Below are 26,094 nucleotides of genomic sequence, written 5' to 3'. Positions count from 1 at the left end.
AAATGGGCTCTGGGCTTTATCCCAGTAACAATGAGTTTCAGGCTTTTATAACTGTATCCCTGGGTTAGATTTTTAACCTGCACAACTAGTTTCCTGACTGCCCAGCCAGCATGTCCCAAGTCTCTAATGATTAAGTCACACTAAACATTCTGCTATGATTAACTCTCATTAATACCTATTAAAAACAGACCCCTCTTGTAACCAGTTGCCATTTTCTCCACTGAAAATGTGCCACTGCTGCTCAATAAAGACAGCTTGCTGATCTGAGGTCTGCTTCCATTTTTGGTTATTTTTGCTTACATTTACTGACCACTCGGTGTAAAGCTGTGGTTGATGTTTATGAAGGAGGCCAGTACCATAGGGTCCCTGGGCTCTTACCCACTTACAATTTGGCTACAAAGATAAACTCATGTATTAGGGCAGGAGAATAAATTATTATTAATAATAATATTAAGGACAACTATCATTATTCCTAATAATATTTAAAGTGACTGATTTACAATATGGGAAAACAGCACAGGATCAGACAGACTGAGATTTATCTCAGCTGTGTCATTTTTTCCTCTGCCACTTAATAACTATGTGACCTTTGCATATAACTAAACATTATGAATATCAATTTTTCTCACCTATAAAGTAAGGGACCACCTTTGTTAAGTTTTTGATGTTGACACAAACTTTGTTAGACTTTTTTTTAAAAGAGCTCAGGCTCTGTAGACTGCCTGCATTAGAATTCTATCTCTGTCTTCAGTGGCAGTGTAACCTTGAGCAAGAACTTATCCTCTCTGTGAATCAGTTTCCTTACATGTTATTAGCAGAATATTAGTACCTGTTGCACAGAGCTGCTTTAAAGAACAAAATGAATTATACACACAAAGCAGTTAGAAATGTTCTCATGGAAAGTACTGAATAGTTAAATAGTTTGCAGTTATTCAAAGTATTTCCCATTTTGTGTTTATTTGGAATGCCAGGTTCTAATCATATACAAGTTTGTGTGCAAAAGGAACTCATAGCGTGGAAACCATAAAATACCTTTTATCCTGTGCACTACCATTTCCAATGTTCTTAGTACTTTTGAAGTTAAAAAAGGAGGAAATAAGAGTATCTGATGGAGGAAAATGCTTTTAGGAAAGAAAATCATAAGGCGTGACCTGCACAAATACTTTCATTGTATTTCACTTTTCTGCCACACTCCCAATCTAAAATTAATCTTAATAGAACTCGTTTCATCAAAATAATATACTACTTCAGAGGAGCGTATGCTCTTAAAAGGTGCAAATTAGAACATGTAACACTTTCTGTGTGAAAAGAAAAAACTCTTCTGCAGTTTTATAAAACTATACCATGATTATTATTTTAAAAGCCATGATGTACGTATAATCTTCATATGCTTAAAAATGAGGCAGACACAAAGTGTCACTTATCTGTGCAGCTTCCTGCTGCACAGTATGAATGAAACAATGGCTGCTCGTTATACACACTAATTAGCACATCTGACATATGATAAATACCCCTTATGGTAATCAGTAGGTGCTTCAACAGTTTCTAGCAGGATAACTCTTAGCTCTGATAACTAATTATTCACTTAAAATAGGAAAGCTCATTTAACAATACTTTCTGAAATTGCCTAAAATTCAAAACTGAATTCTGTGTTGAAATATGTTTTGATTTGTGCTAAACAGTAGTTGTTACATGCTAGTTACATTTTTTTAATTTCCTAGTTTTTTAATTTTTTATTTATTTATGTAATGTATTCAATTCTTTTATTATTAAGAATTGAATGTATTACAATTCTTGTTACACATATAGGGCACAATTTCTCATATCTCTGGTTGTATACAAAGTATATTCACATAATATACAATCTGTGTGAATTTGTCTTCATCTATGTACTTTGGATAATAATGATCATATTTTAAAGAACATGATTAATAATCAATGTTTGACCAAGCAGAGTTCTTTCCAGGAATTATGAAGATAGTTCAATACCACAAAATATATTAATACAACTTACTGTTTTATGATGTTAAAAGAGAAAAGCCAAATGATTATATAGATACAATGAAGACATTTCACAAATTCTATTTTTGATTTCTAAAAAAAATCTTAATACTAAACAAACATATATAATATTCTCCCCATACTTTAGAAATGTGCTAAGTACTTTACATTCACTATCTTATTAATCAATTAATAATATCCATGAGTTTAAGGACTTTTATCACTATATTTTACAGATAATAAACTGAATTTCCCTCTCAAAGTCAATCAACTAGTGAATAGCAAAGCCTAAATCTGAACTCACAGCCTTCTAATCTCAGAGCACAAACACTTACAAATTAGAAAGGCAAACAAAACAAAAAAACACACTCAAATGGAATAGGCAGTTCATACATACACATAAAAAAATGCTCAACAATAATGAAGAGAAACTAAGCTGCACCCATAAATAAGGAAATGCCAACTCAAACATAATTGACCTATAAAACTGAGAAACATTTAAAACTTCTGTAATGCTGAGTGTTTTACACTGTGTTAAACATAAGACAGGAATATAAATTAGTATGCTATTTTAAAGGTCAATTTGACAATGTTTACACAAATTTCACATGCTTATGCCTTTGACTAAGCAGTTCTACTTCTAAAAATATATCCTATAGATACACTTGCACAATTACACAAAAATATAGTGGCTAAACTCAACACCCCTGTTAGAGAAAAGCCAAATGATTATATAGATACTATGACGATACTATGAAGATACTATGATTATATAGATACTACAAAGCATCCATGTAATGAAACACTGCTCAGTTCCCAGGAAGAATGAGGTAGCTCTAGAAGGGAGGATATGAAAAGCAGTACAAAAAACACAGTTAAATGAACAAGGACATGTAAGTTCCAACTAAATATGGATGTGCATAAAAATGTCTAAGAAAGTACACAAGAAACTGTTGGCTGTGGTTATTTCCAGGACCACGACTGGGAATAATGGGAGACAAGCACCCTTTGTTTTCATTTTATACCCTCTGAACTACAAAATACATACTGACTGAATATTTAAATTTTTAAATGACATAAAAGATATATTTATATACTGATCACAACTATAAAAAACATGGATACTGATTCATAAAGTTTTCAGCTGGAATAATTTTGATAGTTTAACTTTATAGTTAGAAATATGATTTCATCATTAAAAATTTTAAAAAAGATCCTGACTTATAATTGCTTAAGATATGGAAGCTGGAAATGATTTCCAATTAAAATGGAGAAATTGAACACAACCATCATCCCCTCTCATCCCTCTCTCCATCAGGTCCACCTCCATGCCCTTCCTCCTCACCTCCTCCTCTTCCTTCCAAATCACCAGAGAGCACTTAGCACATATGGCTTTTAGAGTGCTTAGCGGGTTGGTCTTATCTGTTTCTAGGTTATACCAACAGATACAACTGGATCTTTTCATTTTTTATAGGCTCTGTAACTACAAAGGAATATAATATTTAATAATTAAATGCTACAAACCAAGCAAAGCTGACTAATGCAGGTCCTAGCATTATCCTTCAGTGTACCTGTATCAACCTGTTTGATTTGCAGACATTTGAAAACTATAGAGATGGTAGTCACTATATCAATTTAAATAAATTTTCCCGATATTAAAAGTTTTTCTCCCTCTCCAAGGAGAAACAAAGAGCAATTACAAACCTGAATAAATTACAAGCAAATCATTTCTAGAAATATACTTAAGTCCATGTGTCAACAACAATATTGTAGTTCTAAGTATTTCTAGATATATATCCATTAATTTGGGTAGCAACATGATATTTTCAGACTTCTGACTGTAAAGGGAAAGGAATGACACTTAAATTTAGATCAAAATTAATCCAAATCACTCAAATCAATTGCTAAAAGAATAAAATGTAAACTATTTTATAATTTTGGATACAGAAATTTTGAATAATGAGTTGATTAAAATATAGAGAACATCTTTAAAACACTAAACAATAACATAATTTAAATGTCTCACCTATAAGATGTGCAGAAAAACAATGCTAGCACTAGAAAGTACTCAATTGCTTTTTTGTTTGAATTTAGTGTAATAGTTTCAAAATTCAGGAAAAATCATAACAAAAAATAGCTAGAACAATTCACAATAGCCAAGCTAGGAACCTCTGAACAGATGAATGGGTAAAAAAAATGTGATATATATACACAATGGAGTATTACTCAGGCATAAAGAAGAATGACTTTACAGCATTTGCTGGTAAATGGATAGAATTAAAGACTATCATGCTAAGAGAAATAAACCAGTCCCCAAAAGAGGAAAGATCATTGGAGTAGACAAAGAGAAATAAAGGGTAGGGAGGAGAGATGGAATAGGGAAAAAACAGAGGAATGAAACTGACCCAACATTGCTAAGTACATACATGAATGTACCACAGTGGATTTCACCATCATGTACATCCATAGGACACTAATTTAAAAAAAAAACTATAAATAACAGAAAGATCAATAAAGTACAGGGAAGACAACAGAGGTTGGAAGAAAGGGAGGGGAGGGGAAGTACTAGGAACTGAATTCATACAAATTACATTCCATGCTCTTATAATTAATCCTATTATTATGTACAACTAAAAAGAACCAATAAAAACAGCTAGAAATGATTTGATTTTATTTCCTATAAAATATTTACAAATACCTGTCTGATTTGACTTCGAGGTATCCAAGATGGTTAGAGTCCACTAGTCCATACTTTCACTTAATATTTAAAAACTAGTTTTAATAACACTAAAAAACTGGCTAATGATTTTAAAAATAGAAACATGACTTTTGGCAAGTTAAACCCTTTGCCTCAGTTTCTACACCTATAAAGTGAAGGATCCTCCTTCAAATGTTGTGGCAGAGGTTCTCCTACATTATCATGGGGAAAACAGCTGAGAAACTATTTTCACAAACTGTGTGCTCAGGTTCATAATCAAAACAATCATCATTACTCAAACTTTTGAGCTACTCCATTAGAGAATTTTACTCTTTGACAAAAGTGCAGGAAAAAACATATGGAACTCACAGGCCACCTTCAAACCTCATAAGGATCTTGGGCTGGGGCTGTAGCTCAGTGGAAGAGCACTTGCCCAGCACATGTGAGGCACTGGGTTCAATTCTCAGCACCATATAAAAAATAAATAAAATAAAGGTATTGTATCCATCTACAACTTAAAATTTTTTTTAAATAAAATAAATAAAAATCTCCTAAGGATCTCTGCTCAAAATGTGTCATGAAGAAGAAACTACATCATGCATTACTCCTGCAGCTACCACCTCCATCCAGAGGACTTCTCTCTCACCAACCATGCAGTCTGACCTCAAGGATCCCTTCTAAAAGTATCACTTCATTAAAGGAAACTTCTAATTTCATTTAACTCCTAAGTAGTGGTCTGTGTAATACATCATGTTTTTTAATCAATAATATGTAATTCTGGATCTTCACTCTTTTTCATCATTCCAACTCCAAAATCAGCTTTCAAATCTATTTGAATATGCTTAAAGTATGTTAAGTAGAGCTCCTCATAGAAATGTGCTGGGAAAAAAATATATTCTAGCAAGTTCACAAAATCTGAATAGAGAGAAAATGCCAAATGGAAAGGCAATTTGAAAGTAGCTAGTTTTCAGAAAGCCACTGAATAGATACAGGAAGTACAAGCTTTCAGTTCTTGCTACAGATTACCACTCAGCAAGCGGCTGAAACTCAGCACAGAAACTGGGGAGTCTCAGTTCAGAACACGCCCTCACAATGAGAAGCCACATTACACATGCCGGGTGTCCCCTATGACTCTAACTTATATGACAAGAATATTAAACCATCTACATCTGTTTGTAAAAAAGATATAACTTGGAATTCTGCTTTAAAATATTTTTGAATGTCAGTTCTTCCTTTTCTGGTGAACGTCAGTAAAGAAAACATTCAGAATTTCTTGAAACAGGTCTAACAATATAATTTTTTTTTTAAGCTCACTAGTCTTTCTGATAAAAAGCCCCTCATTTCCATCATTTTGAAAACAATATGCCATTAAATTTGTATTTCAGGTTTTTGGCAGTGTTATACTGTCTTTCATAAAACATCAAGAAATCAATGTTCTCTGGTTTTAGTAACACCTGACTGAAGGTAGGGGAAAATACTGGGGTTGCAGTAGCTGGAAGTAGGAATAACCTGATTCATACCCGGAAATAAAAGGGAAGACCTGAACACATATTTTGCTTTTTAGTTGTATTATTAATTTTTTAAATATTGGAAAACATGATCAAATGATTAATTAGCATAAAATACATGTTGAGCCTCAGGGACTCAGGGCCCAGTAATGGTAACATTCTCCAAGAATTAGCTCCAAAGCAGCAGTTGGTTCACACTGATTAAGGGGGTGGCTGTATCTATATATACCTGTTCGTAGTAACAGGCTAAATTTTAAAAGGAAGATCAATTTATTTTCAAAATAATCAAAATGTGGATCCAGCTGATAAATTAAAGGAGAATGAGATTGTACTTTTGTTCTTATCTAAAAACATCTACTGGTTGTTTTTAGATTTAAGAGAAATTCCTGCTGCCCCAAAGATACTAATATAAATGATAAGCCAATCCACATTTGGGGTAGGGGAGTTCATGGTAAAATACACACAAAATTATGTATTTTGGCCAATTAAAATTGAGTATGGAAATTACAGGAGAAAAAAACAGGGATGTTAATATTAGGGCATTTTATTCAATTAAAATTTGATTAACTGAGCTGAATAACCCATAACAGTTTATTTAGCACTCACTATGTGTCAGGTATTATGCTAAAAGTTTTGTGTGTTCTCGTCATGAATTACTACAACCACCTAGTTTTATAGAAGATGCTTTAGGCAATTTGTCCAAGTCACACAGCTAATAAACAATGAACCTAAGATCATAAACTATGTCTGTCTTCCTCAGAGCCCAGTCTAGGCCCTCGTGAATTATTTACTCAATAAATGAAAAACTGGCCCCCAATCCAACCTCTTCACTCTACATCAGACTTCCTTCGTAAGCTAAGTTAAAGGAAGTGTCAGAAGGCTGAAGGGCTGCTTGGGGGGCTGACAAAGATAGTTTTTAGGAAAGCTTAGTTTAACAAGCATTTATGGTGAATAAATTATAACCTAAACCCCATTAGATCTAACTATGTCCTCTGTTCTGTCGCCCTTGATCATCCACAAAATACAGACCCTCCAGACAACCATGTTTTTGCCCATTTCATCTCCCCACTCATTAAGCTTCTCAGTTAGACTTAAGTTTCTCAAGAACTCAGAGTACTTATTGCTGGGCATTAATACAGCCCCTGGGAATGGTATTGCTTAGTAACTTGCTCAGTTGAACTGCTGACCATGATTCCTCCTGTCCACCGCTACCCTTCTTTTTAACATATTCCCCTCATTCTCAAATTCATTCATAAAACACTTCTGATATTTCTCTGCCTTAGCTGAGAAATGGTTCTGCTCCAAGAACATTACTTCCCTTGGAGGCCACCACTCCTGTACACAGTGAATCTGCAAGGCAGTAAGGGCACCTTGTGGCTCTCCCACTGGCATCCAGACTACGGCCTGGTATTCCCATGTAAACACTGTGTTCCTCTGAGATTTGTGTCATTCAGGTACCCTTCCTGATGGTATCTAGTTGTCTTTCCACTCCAATTTTGCCATCATTACCTAAGACTCTGATGTCCAAGTTGGTAAACAATTTGAGAGCCCATCTTCAATTTAAAAAAAAACAATTGTAGTTGTAGATGGACAGCATGCCTTTATTTTTTTATATGTTTATTTTTGTGTGGTGCTAGGGATCAAACACGGTGCATTACACGTGGTAGGCAAGCACTCTGCCATGGAGCTACAGCCCCAGCCCCTTCATTTTTTTCGTCTTCTGATATTCCAATAAAACTTCATCCAACCTCCGCTTCAGCATACTTATTCTGTAACTACTGTCACATCTGTCCTTATGCCATGACATTCTTCCTCAGAAATCTTACTACACAGGCACCTGACCAAATTTTCCCATCCTACTAGTACTCTCATTTCCTTACCCCTCCCTTCTTTTTTTTAGTCTCACAGTGCTCAGGATGGAATATCCAAGGCCTCACACGGCTAGGTGAGCATTCTACCACAGAGTTACACTCCCAGCCCTCCATTTTTATTTGGACTTAATTCAGAAATATATCTTTCTCACCTCATTAATGATAAACCTCACAGTTTAGTAGAGGGAAAGAGACATGTGAACAAACTATAGTATCAATAATGTGTAACAGTAACATAAGTACAGGCTCCGTATATTGATGGCAGCCAAAAAGAAGAAATGCTAAAGATAGGGAATATAGTTGCAAATTAAACTGCATTAAGACCAGGCAAGAGAAGCCTGTGGAGTGTTCCAAACAGGAAGAGGCACATATGCCAGGCTTTAGAAATGGCACGTGCATTGCACACCTGCAGCAGAGCTGCCACATGCCATCACTACTGTTCCAAGGGGCTCCATTCACACACTGCAGCCTATTCTACCAAAATGCCAAGAAGGTAAAAATAAATGTTTATTTTTTTAAAAAAAAAAACAGTTTTTTTACATTAATTTGCAATTTATAAAAGGTTTTTCATGAGAATTGTCATATTTCATGTAGATTATATCAAGGTCAAGTCACTTAAGCCATGGCAGTCCATAAAAGTCAGAGATTAAGACTACTGAGAAATTATTATGGCAATTTGATATCTGTGGCAATTTTATATCTCATAACAATGCTGGTCTATAACAAACTCAGAAAAAAGAAAAAATCTGGTCCTTTACACAGAGAGTTTGTGAAGTAGAAACCTAAACTCAATAATAACTGAAGAATGGTTGAATTAAGTCCAAATTTCCATTCTGTCTACTCATGTCTGTTTTATATATCTACCTGACTGCCTGACTTTCTCCCCCAGCTCCAGCGGCAGTGGAATAATGACCATTCACAGGGTTTCAGTGGGTTACACATGTCCCAGGCCATCTTCTAAGCCCCTTGGCATCCCCTGGCACAGCTACTGGTGAGAATGCTCTGAGGAGGCTATAGGATAGAAAGATACTCCCCATCCCACCTGTGCCACCTCAACTGGTGATCCAGTTGTTTAACCTTCTCTCTCCCTGCCCTGGAGGCTCAAGGAGAATTCTGGGAGAAATACTGGGAAGTTAAAGAGATAGTCTAATTCCTCATTAGCCTTGGAAAAGTTAATCAGCATTGCTAGGCCTAACAAAAATGAACCAGAGACTCAACACTTCCATACATTCCACTGGGCTCCAAGACCCCCAGCATGCTAAGATGCGGAAGAACACGATATGCTTAAGAAATATCAGCCAGGCGCAATGGCGCATACCTATAATCCCAGCAACTCAAGAGGTAAAATAGGAGGATCCCAAGTTCAGATCAGCCAAAGAAATTTAGCAAGGCCCTAAGCAACTTAGGGGATACCCTGTCTCAAAATTAAAAAAAAAAAAATTAAAATAAAAAGGGTTGGAGATGTGGCTCAATGGGAAAGTGCCTCTGGGTTCAATACTCAGTGGAAAGAAAATAGAAAGGCAGGCAGGCAGGCAGATAGGCTGGCTAGAGAGTAAATCGGGGCTGCAAGGGTATGGAGGACAGACAAGTGGCTGGAGATGAGATGGGAGCAGCAACTGCTCCATTCACTTTCTTTTAATTGCAACAAGACTACAAGGAAGAATATGTTTTAACATTAATCTGGGGAAATAGAATTAACAGGTGCAGGAAATGGCTGGGAGCCCTTAATGGACTTCCATCCCCAGTGAGGAAGAAGCCTGGACCCAGGCACCTGGACTCTGGCATCTCAAAGAACCTCTCCAGGCCCCACCCTCTGACATCTCTTTTCAACTCCCTTGCCCAATACTGGCAGCTCTGGTTTCATCCGTTGCCTCAGTGGAACTGACCCTTACCTTGGGTGTCATCTTTCCATCTAATTCTTCATGTCAAACTCTGAAGTACACAAGCTGCTTCTAACCCACGACCACATCCAGCCCAGGGTTCTTAGAGGCCCCTGCCTATCTGTGAGACATATTTAGACAACAGGCTAATAGTGTCAAACTAAGCTGGAAAGAATACTGTGTTACATGTTTTTCACAGATTATCTAACTGCTCAATTAATTTAAAAAATCTTGTGAGCTGTGTATTATCTTCATTTTATAATGCAACTAAGCTTAGAAAGGTCACTAAGGACAAACACACACGTTTTTAGTAAGTAGATATATTAAGTAAGAGAGCTTGGTCTACCTGGATCCAGAGCCTATATGGCCTCCCTTGGCAAAGCAGACGCTAACACTTTGATGTGATGGTGAATTAAAGGCAGAAATCATTCCAGGCCTTAAGTCCCTGCTGTCAATGGCCACAGTCATCTATTCACTGCATGTGAGAGGTGCCTGACAGCAGAGGTAAAATGCCTAGCAACGTACTGTGCAAATGGAGTTTATACAATAATACTTAATAAAAATAGCTAGCTATTAGCAATAAAGCACAAATATTCCCTTCTCTTATTTTCCCAGTGAAATGCATGTTAAAAGCTTAAAGACCAGCTCAAGTAGTACCCTTTCTGTGAGCCATGTCCAGGGAGAACCATGCTATTTTCCTTTCACTTCATGGATATTATGGTATCTACCACAATATGAGTCATGGCCAGCCTTCCAGCTGAACTGTGAACTTCTTAAGGGCTGCAAACTTTTTCTTGTTGCATCCCTAGAACTACACCTGGCACAAAGGAGTCAGTTCTCGGTAAACATTTGCAGAATCAATTAGTAATCTCACTGGTGAAAGTAGTATGCTCCCAGCATGCATTGTCAAGTACTGGTGATCACCAAGCTCAAAATGTTATATAAAATGAGGCTGATTTCAAAAAATAAAATATAAACATAACTATAATCATACTGGCAAATTGGTTTGATGATATGAGAATCACCTCTAGGGGGGAGATGATAATTTGAGAATTAAAAGCTCTTATCATCAAGAAACTTTAAAGTAGAAACAGTGAACACCAAGGCTACAAAATATTTCCAAAACAAAACAAAAGGAAGCATATGTTCCCTGAATCAAGGAAGCATATGGTCTCCGAATCAGATTCAAGACAAATCTGAACTTCTCCTATTTGACTACTTTCTCAGAGACTAATCATTTTCTGTTTGAGGTGATTTTACTGAGATTTTTAATATGTTTCACAGTGAGTGTGTGAGATTTAAAGACTTTAATTTCACCTCTGAGTTTTTCTTAAGGCTAGTTTAGACAAAATTACAACTTTGTTAAAAATATACTCTAGGACTGGGATTGTGGCTCAGTGGTACAGAGCACTTGCCTAGCACGTGTGAGGCACTGGGTTTGTTTATCAGCACCACATAAAAAAATAAACAAATAAAATAAAGGCATTGTGCCCATCTTAAACACACACACACACACACACACACACACACACACTCTAAAATCCATTGTTCATGGTAAAACTTTGATAAGTGGATTAATTATTCCCACATGAAAACACACAATTCATAATTTGGAGTTCCATTTTCACTTCTAAGAAATAATTACTTTAGAACAAGTAATGCTCAACAGTAGTCCATAAAGGCAATACTAAATGCCAATGGAAAGATTCATAGATGCCAATGGAGCACACTGACTAGGCAGTGGCTGGGCCCATGCCAAGCAATACAGGAAACTGTTCCACTGTTAGGGATAAAAACTTTGAAAAAGCAAATTTTAGGAAGTCAATCTCTGAAAGACGAGAAAAACTGAGTTATGACAATTAAATGCAATATAAATAATAAATACATGAAGGGACTTAATAAAAATAGGGGAAGAGAACAATTAGGACAACTAGGGAAATCTAACTCTAAACTGTACATTAGCCAACCTTATTGTAGCAAGTTTCAATTCCCTGAGTGTTACGTTATATTGTTCTCAGGAGTTATATTCTCCAGTATTTAGGATTCCATAAAGGCTCAATAAAAAAATAAAAGTGTGTGTGTAAAAAAGGAGGGGAAAGATGTGGCAAAACATTAACAACTGGGGAACCTAGGTAAAGGTGCTCACTGAGCTCTTCTTTAAAGCTTTCTACAAGACTGACTGTGATCAAAATGAAACCTTGTAATAAAAAAAAAATTCAGAGAGGCCTGAGCTTGTGATGCAAGGCATTGTCTCCAGACTGATCAGGCCTTTCTTTCTTTCTCTTTTTTGTTAGTTCAAAGAGACAAAACCAGAGGGAAACCATTCTGTAGACATTTTAAAAATTGGTAGTAGACAAACAATATAAAAGAGATGCCCTTATTAAAGATTAATATCAAATCATGTTATAACTCTCCAAGGCTTTTCTCTGACAGGCTCACATACAAAACTAAGGGTTTTATTGTTTTGTTTTAAACCATTTTCAGGAGAGGAGAGCTGAGACGAACATTTTTGAGAGACTCAACACTCGGCTGGGAACTTTATTGAAACCATTTAACTTAGCCCTCAGGACAAGCTTGAATATAGGTGTTAAGGTCCCAAACTGAGGGGGGAAAATGAAAAGAAACCTCAGTGAGGTAAATAACTTTATGTTTTTATTTCTCTGTATTTTTAAAGAAATGATTACTAAGACTTGAAATAGGTTTAAGGGAGCAAAAGCAGTATTTCTTCTTAACAATGGGGTTCTGGAGTGCTGTTCAAAACTAAGGTTATGAGATGCTGTCGAAGACACAGGAGGATGTATACAGCTGCATCTCAGAAGGCGTTCAGCTGCTATTCTTCAAGTTTTGCAGAACCTGCCCGACCTAACCTGGGGGGTGGAGCCCTGTTCTCCCAGCACCTTTCTTCACTCATTCCCACTAATCACTCCATCCCATGCCTCTCATCCCTGCACAAAATGAAAAACTGGCTCATGAAACCCTAACACCTCTACCCATTCTTAAAGATTCTTGAAGTTCTGTTTGGAAATATTGAGAGAAACTGATCTTTTTACTTATAAAAATGATGACTGACAGGTTTATGGGCAGACACTGAAAACGCATAAAGACAGGAGAGTTTAGGACAAATAGTACTATTAGTACTGCAATCCTAAATAATGTATTTGGTAAATATCTCCTAACTAAAAGATTCTTCTTCATGAAGCTAACAAAAGAAAAAGGAACAAAAAGGTGGGGAATGTTTTATTGAAATTATTCAGGTTTGAAAATTTTAATAGATGCAGTACAACTATCAAAAGCCCAAAACTCAAAGACTCAGGAAACTTAATACTCAGCACCACAAAGTTATTATTGTGATATGTAGCATATATTATGTACTATGTAATACAGGCAATCTAGCATTTTTTTGAATTATTATTTTTAAATAGATGAATAAGAAACAAATTTACATACAGACTTCTGGTTGATTTATCTGACTTTTTTCCCCTAAATTTTACTTCTTATGTTACAGTTTTATAATTTACTTTGGAAAAGAAAATATTTCTCAAATAAAACTTGATGAGAAAAAGATACCTTAAGAAATATTCTTAGTTATCACAATTGAGAAATCACTTATTTTTAAAATTTTCTGGAAATGTTACTTTCAAAGAAGCTGATGTATATCTCCTCTACTAAACCTCACTTTTAGCCACTAGATCAAATTTTCAAAGAGAGCTGTAGAATATCCTCTTTAGGATGTCTTAAGATGGCTCCTATATCCTTCTTTGCCAAAAAAAAAAAATAATAATAATAATAATAATAATTGTAGACAAACTTTCATAAGAAAAATAAGAAAGCCAATATAAATTTTAGATGTGTAGATAATTAAGTAGGTCCCATTTAGTTTTTTCCTTTTTATACCACTGTTCTTTTTATCTAAGATACTAAATATAATTTCCTCTCCTATAACCAAAGATTTATAATGTATTTAAAATGCTTAGCATAGGTATTCTCCATAAATTGGTTCTCTTTTCCTTCCAATACTGTCAAAAATCATTTTCATTATGGTTCCCAACATTCTGCATTATTAGATAAGAATTTTACCCATTAAGGCTTATTTTTTTTAAAGAGAGAGAGAGAAAAAAAGTTTTTTTTAATTTTTTAAAAATTTTCGGTGGACACAACATCTTTATTTTATTTTTATGTGGTGCTGAGGATCGAACCCAGTGCCCTGCACTTGCCAGGCGAGCACGCTACCACTTGAGCCACAACCCCAGCCCCAAAGGCTTATTTTTAAGTATAACAAGACTCCTGAATTTGTATCATCTGATTTATATCAAACTGTATCCTATTGTATTTAATTAATATTTCTAAATATATGTCACTCTAGGAATAAATGCAACATTTGATTTTTAATTTTAATTTTTTTTTCTAGTATCCCATCATCTTTACATTATCAGCTAAGTTTTGATGAGATATACTGAACACATATTTGGTGGAAGAGGGATGTAAAATAATGGAATAATGGTTTTTTGAAACTAACCTATACACTGGAGCCCTGATCTATCAATTAATGATAAATATATTATACAAATACTAATGGAGTTTACCCAGAAATAAAAGTCACATGTCATACAGTTTGAGGCAGAAAGGGAGATTACTTATTTTAAGACTCCTAAGTTTCTGTTGAAAGGATTTCACATCATTAAGACACGATGATACTGATTCTTATTTTTCCTTCCTTGTTTCCATCACTGTTCATAAAGGTCAAGTTTGGTATCTCTGCTTGAGATAAATTTGATGCCTTACTGATATAAAATAACTCATTCCACAAAAGGCATTACAATCGATACTTTTTCTTTACCATTTAAAATAAATACACTTTGATATTACAAAAACCTCAGAATGGCAATGTACATACCATACCAATGTAGCAAATTTTCCTCATTCTTGTCTTTATAGACCTAATCACTATATAGCAAGATTAAATTGAACCAGAAACTGCTAACAAATTAAAAATAAAATTCAACCTAAAAGCATCTTTATTATAGCACAGGTGAAAATAAGGTAATTTTATGAAATAAATTATTCATATATAATATTCAAGCTCCAAAGGTCATCTGTTTGAAATGTTTACCTTTTGTTTTTCAAAAGAATAATTCTACTTATATTTACAAGGGAACATGATTTTTCTCAAACCAAATATAAGAGTACATCATTTGTCCCCCATCTTCAGAGAAGAAGGGATTCCACAGTATGACTTCTCAAATAATAGCTTATTCATTTCAATGACCAAATTCACTTTACTTAAACTATTTTGGACAGAAATTGTTCTTAACTACATCCCATACTTCCCTACCAGTTCAGGTAGAACACTATAATGAACCTAATTTAAGCACTTGTTATAGGGCTGTCCCATGACTATCTATAAGGTTACTGCGGCAAATTTAAAGACAGCAATAGCCTCAGGACATTAACAAATATAAAGTAATATATTCCTATCCTATATGACTCCATAATGATAAGTTCTTCAATTTGCATTTTAAGAGTCTTCCTGCCCCTAATTAAAAACTCTCACTCATCACTGTTGCTAGGTCTCCTTCACCCATCTTCTAAAATCACTGCTTCTAAACTATAGCTGGTAAATCAGAGAACCATGCAAGTAGTAATTTTACCAAAATGTAAAAGTAACACACTGGGATGAGAATCTCCATTTAAAAGGTACATCAGCTTAGGCTAACAGCATAACTTATATATTTAGTTACTCAGAGAACATTTTCAATTATTTCCTAATTCATGATTATGTCAGATGGTTTTGATTTCTGGGAAAATGACAAAGAAGTTATTAATCTACAGCAATTATTCTTTGTAACTTCTTGCCCATTTTGTAAATGTCCCCATAAGTAAGCAAAAGCCATAGTAGAATCAGACTTACCTGAGGCACGCCTTGTGAATCGATTTATTACTGGAGCTAAAAGAAAAGTGCAGAAAAATATAATTAGATTAAAAATCTGATTTTTCCAAACCCCTACAAAGGCTCAGATTAGTAATCTTATAATGTAAACAGAGAAAATATGAATGAATAAATATAAGAAATACAAAAGAAATGCAATTTAAATCAATATTTTACCTATTAAATTAGTTTCCCCAAACACTTTAAAGAAAATTCACCTGGTTAGAGAGAGCTGAAACTACTTAACTGGGACAGTGTAATAGTATATATTACCTATAGAAAATCTGACAATTACATCAAGTACCATAAAAGGTTTATGTCTGTGGATAGAGTAATTCTACTTTTAGAGATTTATTCTTAAAAAAAGCTCCAAGAGAAGAGGAGAACAATATGTGAACACTTTTCGCATTATCATTTTAAAATTGAAAAAAATAGGAAACAAAGCTAAAAGTGTTCATGTATACAGAGATCATTTTTAGGTGAAGGATAGTATATCCTTGAACATTTCCGATTTAATATTTGTGGTTTTGATATTTTTGTGCAACCCAAATGTCCATGACATGCAAATGTGTACACTGAAAGCTGCGACTCCCGGCTGCTGCGTGCATCACCCAGCTGGCAAGCCTACCGTCTGCCCACATGCCTGACTCAACTCAGCTCTGTGCTGCTGCTTAGGTTTGCTGACACAGTTATCTCAAGTGGAGGGCTCTTTTTTTTTTTTTCCTTGAGACAAGTAAGTAAATTTATGGTTCATATTATATAAGACAAGACCTCACATAAAATACTGTATATTTTATTTGCAGAATGTCATGGGTCTACTAAAGTACTCCAATACTTTCAAAAGAACAACTATGAAAGTTGTTTACACTATGTACTCACTTGGGTCAAGGAAAAGACATAATTTTTAACAGTACTGTGGTCACACTGCATGACGAATATATAAGAGTAAGTACCAGGAGAAAACCACATCAGATTTTTACCTTCATCTTTGCAAACATGCTATTAAACATCAGCATCATCATATTACTGATGATTAAGTTTTATAGTAAGGCTTAGAGAAATTAATTTGTTTTAAATCAAATAACCACCCTGTAGCAAATCTGGAGAATTTGAACCTAGGAGTATCTAGAACCAAAACAATCCCTTAGAAAGAACAGAAGTGAAAACACTGATTCCCGAAATCACATCATAGGAAATGAATACTTTCTTTCATACTGATCTTCACTGTCATTAAAGATTAACTTCACTAAATAATTCACAAATCCAATTATTAAAATAGCATAGAGTTTGCAGCAAAATATATCCTCCAGACTGATCGAGAAAAAATTCTTATTATTTACATACCAAAATAATTTAGCCATGTATTTGCACAGTCAAAAATTACTTATATCAAAAAATGTTCAATACTGCAAGTATTTTAAAACACAAAGGTCCTTCAGTTTCCTTGGATGCTTTTAATCCCCCTTTTCATTACTCTTTTGGAACCTAAAGAGTCTCCCCTGCAGAATACAAGGACAGTGACAAGAGACAATGTACAAAGACATTCAACCATAGGAATGCAGAACAGAGTACCTCAGATAAAGAAAGATGAGGGCTAAAACCCTATCTAGAGCTTGGGGCAAAAAATAAAAGTAGATATTCGCTGCCCTCCTGTCCAGATGAAACCACAGGGCTATGAGCTTCAGGCTAGACATGGTGGGAAATCTCTGTTCTCCTGAGTCCTTAGGTTTATGCATCTATCTGAAGTGGTTGAAGAAGAGGACTTCCTGCACCAATGGCCCTGTCATCTAAAACACCTTTTTTTCCTTCTTCTTCTTCTCCTTCTTTTCCCTTGGTTCTTTTTTTTTTTTTCTTTTTTTTTCCTTTTTGGTAGTGCTGGGGATTGAACCCAGGGCTTCATGCATGCCAGGCAAGTACTTTACCACTGAGCTATATCCTAGGCCCCCAGCTCTTTAAATTTGTAGGGATAATTCCGATTGTCATACTAATTCAGAAAACACCCTTGGCATTTGGCAGGCAAACTCCAGAACAGTCCTACACTAGAAAGAACTGTCCTACATTCCCAGTTTTCATCCAATATGACTTTCAAATACCCCACAGGGCATTCCTGATTCTAACACTGCTTTACATATGTACTTGATTACTTTATGCTGTTTTAATATATATACATATCAAATTTTCTCAAACAAAACTATGTAAATCAAAGGAATTACATTTTCTTTTTTATACTCTAATTGGAATTACACTTTACTAGATGTTCACTCTTTCAGGAAGTCTATGCCACTTGCAACAACATCATTTGTCATTTGGGCTATTTGAATACCAATGCTTGGTATTCAAATAGTACAGTATGCTTGGTCACCTAGACATTTTTTTAAATTTGAATTTGTTATATCTGATAGCAGAATGCATTACAATTCATATTATACATACACAATTTTTCGTATCTCTGGTTGTACACAAAGTAGAGTCACACCATTCGTGTCTTCATATATGTACTTAGGATAATGATGTCCATCTCATTCCACCATCTTTCCTATCCCTATGCCCCTCCCTTCCCCTCTCACCCCTCTGCTCTATATACAGTTCCTCTAATCCTCCCATGCTCCCCCACCCACCCACCGCATCCCATTATGAATCAGCATCCTTATATCAGAAAAAATACTCTGCATTTGTTTTTTGGGGGGATTGGCTAACTTGACTTAGCATTAAATTCTCCAACTCCATCCATTTATCTGCAAATGCCATAATTTTATTCTCTTTTAATGATGAATAGTATTTAATTGTGTATATATACAACATTTTCATTATCCATTCATCCTCTGAAGGGCATCTAGGTTGGTTCCTAGACAGTTTAGCTATTGTGAATTGTGTTGCTGTAAACATTGATGTGGCTGTGTCCCTGGAGTATGCTGTTTTTAAGTCCTTTGGGTATAGACCGAGGAGTGGGATAGCTGGGTCAAATGGTGGTTCCATTCCCAGTTTTCAAGTAATCTCCAAACTGCTTTCCATACTGGCTGCACCAATTTGCAGTCCCACCAGCAATGTATGAGTGTGACTTTTTCCCCACATCCTCGCCAACACGTACATTGGAGAAAAGATAGCCTCTTCAACAAATGGTGCTGGGAAAACTGGAAATCCATATGCAACAAAGTGAAATTAAACCCTTATCTCTCACCATGCACAAAATTCAACTCAAAGTAGATCAAGGACCTAGGAATTAAACCAGAGACATTGCACCTAATAGAAGAAAAAGTAGGCCCAAATCTCCATCATGTTGGATTAGGCCCCAGCTACCTTAATATGACTCCTATAGCACAAAAATTAAAATCAAGAATCAATAAATGGGATGAATTCAAACTAAAAAGCTTCTTCTCAGCAAAAGAAACAATCAGTGAGATGAATAGAGATCCTATATTTTAGGGACAAATTTTTACCACAAGCACGTCAGTTAGAGCACTAATCTCTAGGATATATAAAGAACTCAAAAATCTTAACACCAAAAGAACAAATAACCCAATCAATAAATGGGCCAAGGAACTGAACAGACACTTCTCAGAAGAAGATATACAATCAATCCACAAATATATGAAAAAAATGTTCAACATCTCTAGCACTTAGAGAAATGCAAATCAAAACTACTGTATGATTTCATCTCACTCCAGTCAGAATGGCAACTATTAAGAATACAAACCTACCCAATTTTTATAGCTTTTTAGTCTAGCTAGTCAAACAGGAATTAAGGTTGATTCAGGGTAGAGGCCTTGCTGGAAATAAAGACATGTGCATCTGGCCACACTGTCATTTTCTCTCTCAGGGACCTACGGCAGGGAAGGGAGCCAGGGGTGAGGTAAGGTCAGTACTGCCACCTTTCTGACCCTTCACATCACTGGTGGTGGTGGTGAAGGTGGGTAGGACAGCAGGCAAGAGCCGTGGGTGCCACTACTGGCCCCATAGCCTCCCATGAAACTGAGGATAGTGCATGTAACTTAAATTCTCAGCTCATGAAATACGGATACTAAGACCTGTCTTTCTTCTTCAGAGGGTTTTTTTTGGGAAAAAAAAAAAGAAAACATATTTTTAAAAGTGCCTGTCAACTATAAACTCCTATTCGAATGTAAAGGACTGATGCTTATTTACTGTGAACTAACAATACCATTTTTTAAAAAAATATTTTTAGTTATAGATGGACACAATGCCTTTATTTATTTTTACGTGGTGCTGAGGATCGAATTAGTGCTCTACTATTAAGCCAAAACTCCAGCACCAACATTACCATTTTTAAAGCATACTAAGTAAACAACAATACAAATTGTCATAAAAGAAAGTTTACAAATAAAGATGTTCTAAAATGTGACAAGTCAAATTAAGTTTTCTTAGGAATCTTGGTTTCACCTTCAGATTTTCTCACTCATGGATATTCTGTGAATATGCACATGTGTCATACAAATATATACATATATTCACCAAAAACACGTACACACACATATATTGGGGAAGGAGAAAGAGAATATTAGAAAACAGGACATGTCCAGAGAAACAAATATGATTTAAAGATATACCAAACTCCTACATTTTCAAAAGCTATAACCTAAGATCTTAGGGAATCCCTGAGGACAAATACAGAAATATTTATGTAGGTTTGACTTTCTCCCAAATACCTGAGAGTCCTGTGTGCTACTAGGAGTATTTTCACACCGTATGAGCAGAGATCCATTCAGTTGCCAAAGTATATCCGAGTAGATTGGTTTTACTTGCTGAGCTCCTGAAAGACTGGAAGTATAATTCAAGTCCTCATTAATCCTTGAGGATCCTTAGAAGAAAAAGACTCCTTTATTTTGGATAAACTGAAGGAGTCTCTCAATACCTAGCAGTGAAAACAGCCTCCCACACCTGTTTGCACTGAGCTCCCGACAGTGCCAACAGGAACTGCTTATCTTTCACCTCTTCATGCAGGTTCTCAGTTAATAACCACAGAGTGAATCAATAAACACTGAAAAGTACACAGAGCAAGCCTCCTGTCTCCACTTATTTTCTGGCCATATTGAGTGAGGAGGACAGCACTGGAACTGTTACACTCTGTTACAGAAGGGCTTAACCAGGCCTGGTCCTATTTACGAAAGAAAGGACTCGGGGCTTACCCTGGCAAGTGGCCACCTAAATTTAAAATAAATAAATAAATAAGTTAGGTGAAAGAGAATTTCAGAAGACTAAAAAAATTTAAGCTAGTTCATAAAAATAAAAGCAATCAATTGAAAGCATGAAGCAGTAAGTCTGGTCTTTTAAAAGGAAGCCCAGGGGACAGCAGTACATGTAAGTAGTTTGCATCTTTGAGCACAATGGGAAGAGAAATCACAAGTTGAAGAAATAAAGAGCTCTGAGTGGTGATCTGAAGTCATGAACACACACACACACAATTAAAAACAAACAAAATCCATTAAAAGAATATACCCTATCTCTACTGGAGTCACCTTAGCTAAATGGCCTTTTACAGAAAGGTGTTCATATGCCCTGAAGTTAAATACATACAACAACCTTAGTTTCAACCAAATAATTAGCATCCCTGTCCTCCTATCAGCTGGCTTTACAAGCAATAAACACTTTCTGAATCTGTTAGCTGCCTAAATAAAAGACTGTAGAAACTGTAAATTGAAACCATGTAAGCTAATTATTTTTGACAGAGTAAATAAATGCTAATCTTAGAATAAATTAATTTTTCCTATGCCTATGCTTCAAAAATTGAAATGAAGATCACCCCTGACCCAAGAAAGAATTAACTTTTTAAAATAGATCAACAGCAAATAAGCAAATAACAAATAAAATTTTAACTGTTTTGCTAATTAACCTAACACAATTTGCTCACATTTTTATACACGTTCAATTATTGGTATTGAAAACACCACTTATTTTCTACATTTTTGTTAAAGGATAGTGAGCCTTAACTGCTTTCAGAAACAACTGGAGATATTCATTACTGTCCTGCAGTACCTTGAGCTGTATTCCAGATACATGGCACCTAAGAATCCGAGCTATGGTTTAATTCTGGAGGACAAAATTAATTGGAGAATATACTCCAGAGCTTCCAGGTGTTGGTGCTAAGGAGACCCTGGAGGTAAAACATGTTATGTAGCTCAAAGCACTTCACTGGACATAATGGCAACTGTGTGAAAGGCAGGCTTGGAGGAGGGGACAATTTTCTACTGCCTTTTTGATTACACAACCTGAGGAACTGAGATCATGTCCAACCCACCTATTCACATGGATCAGGGCTTGAGATTGGCCACAGTGACACAAAGTACAGATGTTCTGACTTTTACAAAGTATCATTTTTAATGATCACTATAAAGATACATATTTTTGTTCAATTTATAAACCAAACTTCCCAAAATGTAACTGATATTTTAAAATATTAGGGTAATAAAGTGTAATGATTAAACCAGAAACAACACATTTACTTTTATTTATGAATGAACGTGATGCTTCACTTTTTAATTCATGAGGATTTTACCCATGATGCTCTCTTCCAAACAGAAAGAAGAATACAGTTACAGCTAAAAAAAAAAAAAAAAAAAAAAAAAAAAAGTCCCACAGTGGCTAACCACACACAGAGTGAAGCAATAACGATGCCTAGAGAAAGGTTCCCAAATATTTTTTGGATTTTTAAATACAGAAGGAAATAGGAAAGGGATATTGTCAAAACTACACAAACTCAGTATCTGTTTCTCCAAATGATAGTGTCTCTTCCAAAACTATATTGTCAGATACAACACATGAAAGACAGATTTGTTAGAGGATATTCTGTGGCACACATTACAAAATGTTCTGCCACACATTACAAAATCACAACAAAACTTTCCAGACAAGGATAAATTTAGAATAATATGAAAGCTTTGAAATGAAGATCAACTTAGACAACAATTATGGGATGTGATAAGAGTTACTCTACTCATAAAAGTAGTTATAGAAAATAGTATACAAAACTTTCCCTGTATTTTCCCAGAACGAAAAATTTCCTGCCATTCCAGCCTTGGCTCACAGGTCCTCTCCTCAGGAAGCCCTTTCTTGAACAACCTGTGTAACTAACAAGTAGCCCCTCCAGTCCCTCTCAAACCGACCATCCTGTTTCCTTCTCTCCAGGGTGATCAGCTATCTAAAAATTTCTAGTGTTTTACACTTATCCTCTATTTCCTTTCATGCTAGACTGCAAGCTCCAAGAAGGTAAGGTTTCCTTGTCAGTGTGCTTCACTACACTACCCCAGTACTTAGAACACTACATGCAATTACATATATTAGTTTAAATACACGAGCAGTGCTAATGAAAAACTAATGTCATAGGGGATACTCCCTGACACCTAAAATCATTTGGACAAATGTGATATTCACACAAGTATTAAGTTTGTGAAACTCATCAATTAAAATACAGTATTGGATGAAAACATACAACTGATTTTAAAATAGTAGAGATTGACTAGCCTTTGGCTTTTTCCCCCCAAGTAGCAAAAAGCAACCACTTCGTATTACTGTTCTCAATTTCTCACATTTTTCCTGCTCTGGAAGTATGTTATATCCTTTGCAGTACCTCCCACTTCCAGGGGTAGAGTACATTTCCCTCCCCACAGTTACTGTGTTTTGCATGTGACCCTCAGGCCAGGAGAAAGTTAGCAAGACAAAAAACACATAGTCTTCTTCAAATGTGCTTGGATAATTCTAGCCTGGCTGCTTGTGTTTCTAACATCACCGGGAAATGGAAGTCTCCAGTTATCACTTATTCCAAAAGGAGGCTACATGAGGGGCAGAGCAGAACTCAGGTCTACAGCCTGGAGCCATGTCCATCTGAAATCACCCAAATCACAACCAACCACAGACTCATGAGAAAGTATGTGCAGTTGTAACCAATTATATTTTAAGTCTGTTTCACAATAAAAAATGGACTAATACGCAAAAAAAAAGCAATCTAATTTGTGCTTAAAAATCATGAAAATATAACCTGACTTTAATCTCCAAATGATGATGATGATGATGATGATAAAAGATTTCACAAGAGGGGCTGGGGCTGGGGCTCAGTGGTGGAGCACTTGCCTAGCACAGATGAGGCACTAGGGTCAATCCTCAGCACCACATAAAAAAATAAATAAATAAAAGTTATTTTTAAAAAAAGATTTCACAAGAAAGTAGAAAACAACAGTATTTCTCAAAAGTATGGAAAAGAGGACTTCAATAGCATTCATGTTTCCAATTCTTCTTTAACTGAGTGGAATTGACATATAATGAGATACAAAATTCAGTGAATTTTGACACTCACATATACAACACTCCAATGAAGATAAAAAACACTCCAACATCTTGGAAAGTTTCTGTAAGCCCCCTTCAGTCAATTCCCACTATCCTATAAGCAATTACTGAGATAATTTCTACCATAATGGTTTACTTTTGATTGTCTTCGAGCTTCAGGTAAATATGAGGTTCTTTCTTGCTATTAAAAGGATCAACCGCTTGTTCATTTTTACTGATAAGTGGCATCCTTTTGCATGAATATGCTTTAACTTCTTTATTCATCAAATGTTGATGGATATTTGACTTGTTTCTAATTTGGACTATTTTGAGCAAGCCTTCTATAAATATTCTTACACAAGAAGTTTTGTAAACATATGCTTTTATTTCTTGGTTTAATGCCTAGGAGTGAAATTGCTTGGTTACAGTAGATGAATGTTTAAAATAAGTCCACAGTTTTCCCAAGCATTAGTATCATTTTATGCTCTTACAGGTCACTTAGAAGAGTTCTAGTTTGTCCACATCTTTGCCAACATAAGGCATGTCTTATTTTAGCCATTCTCATATTAATAGTGTCTCTGTAGTACCAAGTTTCACTTTCCTGATATCCAAAATACAAAACATCATTCCCTGTGCCTATCAGCCAAGCTTTTCTTCTTTCTTCTTTACTGACATGCCCCTAGTAGTGTTCAATTTGATTAGGGTTTTTTATTATTGAGTTTTACTAGTTCCTTTTATACATAATAATTTACAAAATATAATAGAAAGAAGTCCCAAATATAATAGCAATAAAAATGAAAAGTTACTTAGGAATGAAACTGAGAGGATACAAAAATTCTTTGTGAAAAAAAATTACAAAACCTTATTGAAGAAAAAGAAAAGAGACTACATTCATGAATAGAAGGTTGAATATCATTAAAAATGTCTGTTCTGGGCTGGGGTTGTGGCGGCTCAGTGGCAGAGTGCTTGCCTCGCATGTGTGAGGCACTGGGTTTAATCCTCAGCACCACATAAAAATAAATGAATAAAAAATAAAGGTATTTTGTCCATCTACAACTAAAAAAAATTATTAAAAATGTCTTTTCTCTCCAACTTGGTTCATATATGCAATGTAACTTTAATAAAACTCCCAGTAAAATATTTTCCACAAAATTTAAGTGTATCCTAAAATTGGCAAGTCTCAAAAGTTCTTTACACTCTTGGGAACTATTTGCTTATGTGAATTATATTCATTAATATTTACTGTATTCAAAGTTAAAAACTAATAAATGTTTAGATAATATTTAATTTAAATCTAACAATAAAAGTTGCCTGTTATCACAAATAACATACTTTGATAGAAAACAATTACATTTTCCAATTGAAACAAAAGTTAGTTATATTTAGAATACCTTTGTTTTACATTTTCCAAATCTGCTAGAAGATAGCCAGGTTCTCATATCTGCACCTGCATTCAATCTGTGCAGTCATACCTCATGTACCCTCCAGAAAATTATGCTGTATATTTTTAAAAGCATGACAGAAAAAAATCAAGTTAGTATTATTTTACTTTTTATCCTATAGCCTCCTCAAAAGGTCTAGGAATGGGAGACAAATAGCCCTCTGGGGTCTCTATACCATACTTTGAAAACAGTCTTCAAAAACTAGTATAATTTCATAATACACACACACACACACACACACACACACTGTTCACTACAGCACTATAAGAATAAGAAATTGGAAACAACCAAAATATTTACCAGAGAATGAATAAAGTATTTATTTATATGAGTATACTACCTTGCAGTTTAAAATAAATAAACTGGAGCTGCATGAATCAATTTAACATCTCAAATACTGTTCTCAAAAACAAGTTAAAGGCCAAATGTTTTCTCTGATAAGTGGATACTGATCCATAATGGGCAAGGGGAGAATGGAGGAACTCTGGATTGAGCAG

The 26,094-nt window shown here is 35.2% G+C and overlaps 1 protein-coding gene across 1 annotated transcript in view; it reads right to left on the bottom strand.

Annotated features, from left to right (window-relative positions):
- Prkar2b (protein kinase cAMP-dependent type II regulatory subunit beta) overlaps positions 1-26,094 on the bottom strand; it is a 94,916-nt gene that overhangs the window by 55,446 nt on the left and 13,376 nt on the right. Inside the window, exon 2 of the mRNA XM_005319456.2 lies at positions 15,867-15,902. Within this exon, the coding sequence (XP_005319513.1) occupies positions 15,867-15,902 (36 nt within the window). The remainder of the gene's footprint in view (positions 1-15,866; positions 15,903-26,094) is intronic.

The sequence above is a fragment of the Ictidomys tridecemlineatus genome, chromosome 2 (genome assembly GCF_052094955.1).
Source record: "Ictidomys tridecemlineatus isolate mIctTri1 chromosome 2, mIctTri1.hap1, whole genome shotgun sequence".
Taxonomy (NCBI): domain Eukaryota; kingdom Metazoa; phylum Chordata; class Mammalia; order Rodentia; family Sciuridae; genus Ictidomys; species Ictidomys tridecemlineatus.
Note: the sequence above shows the minus strand (reverse complement) of the source record. Positions and strands in the feature narration are given on the sequence as shown.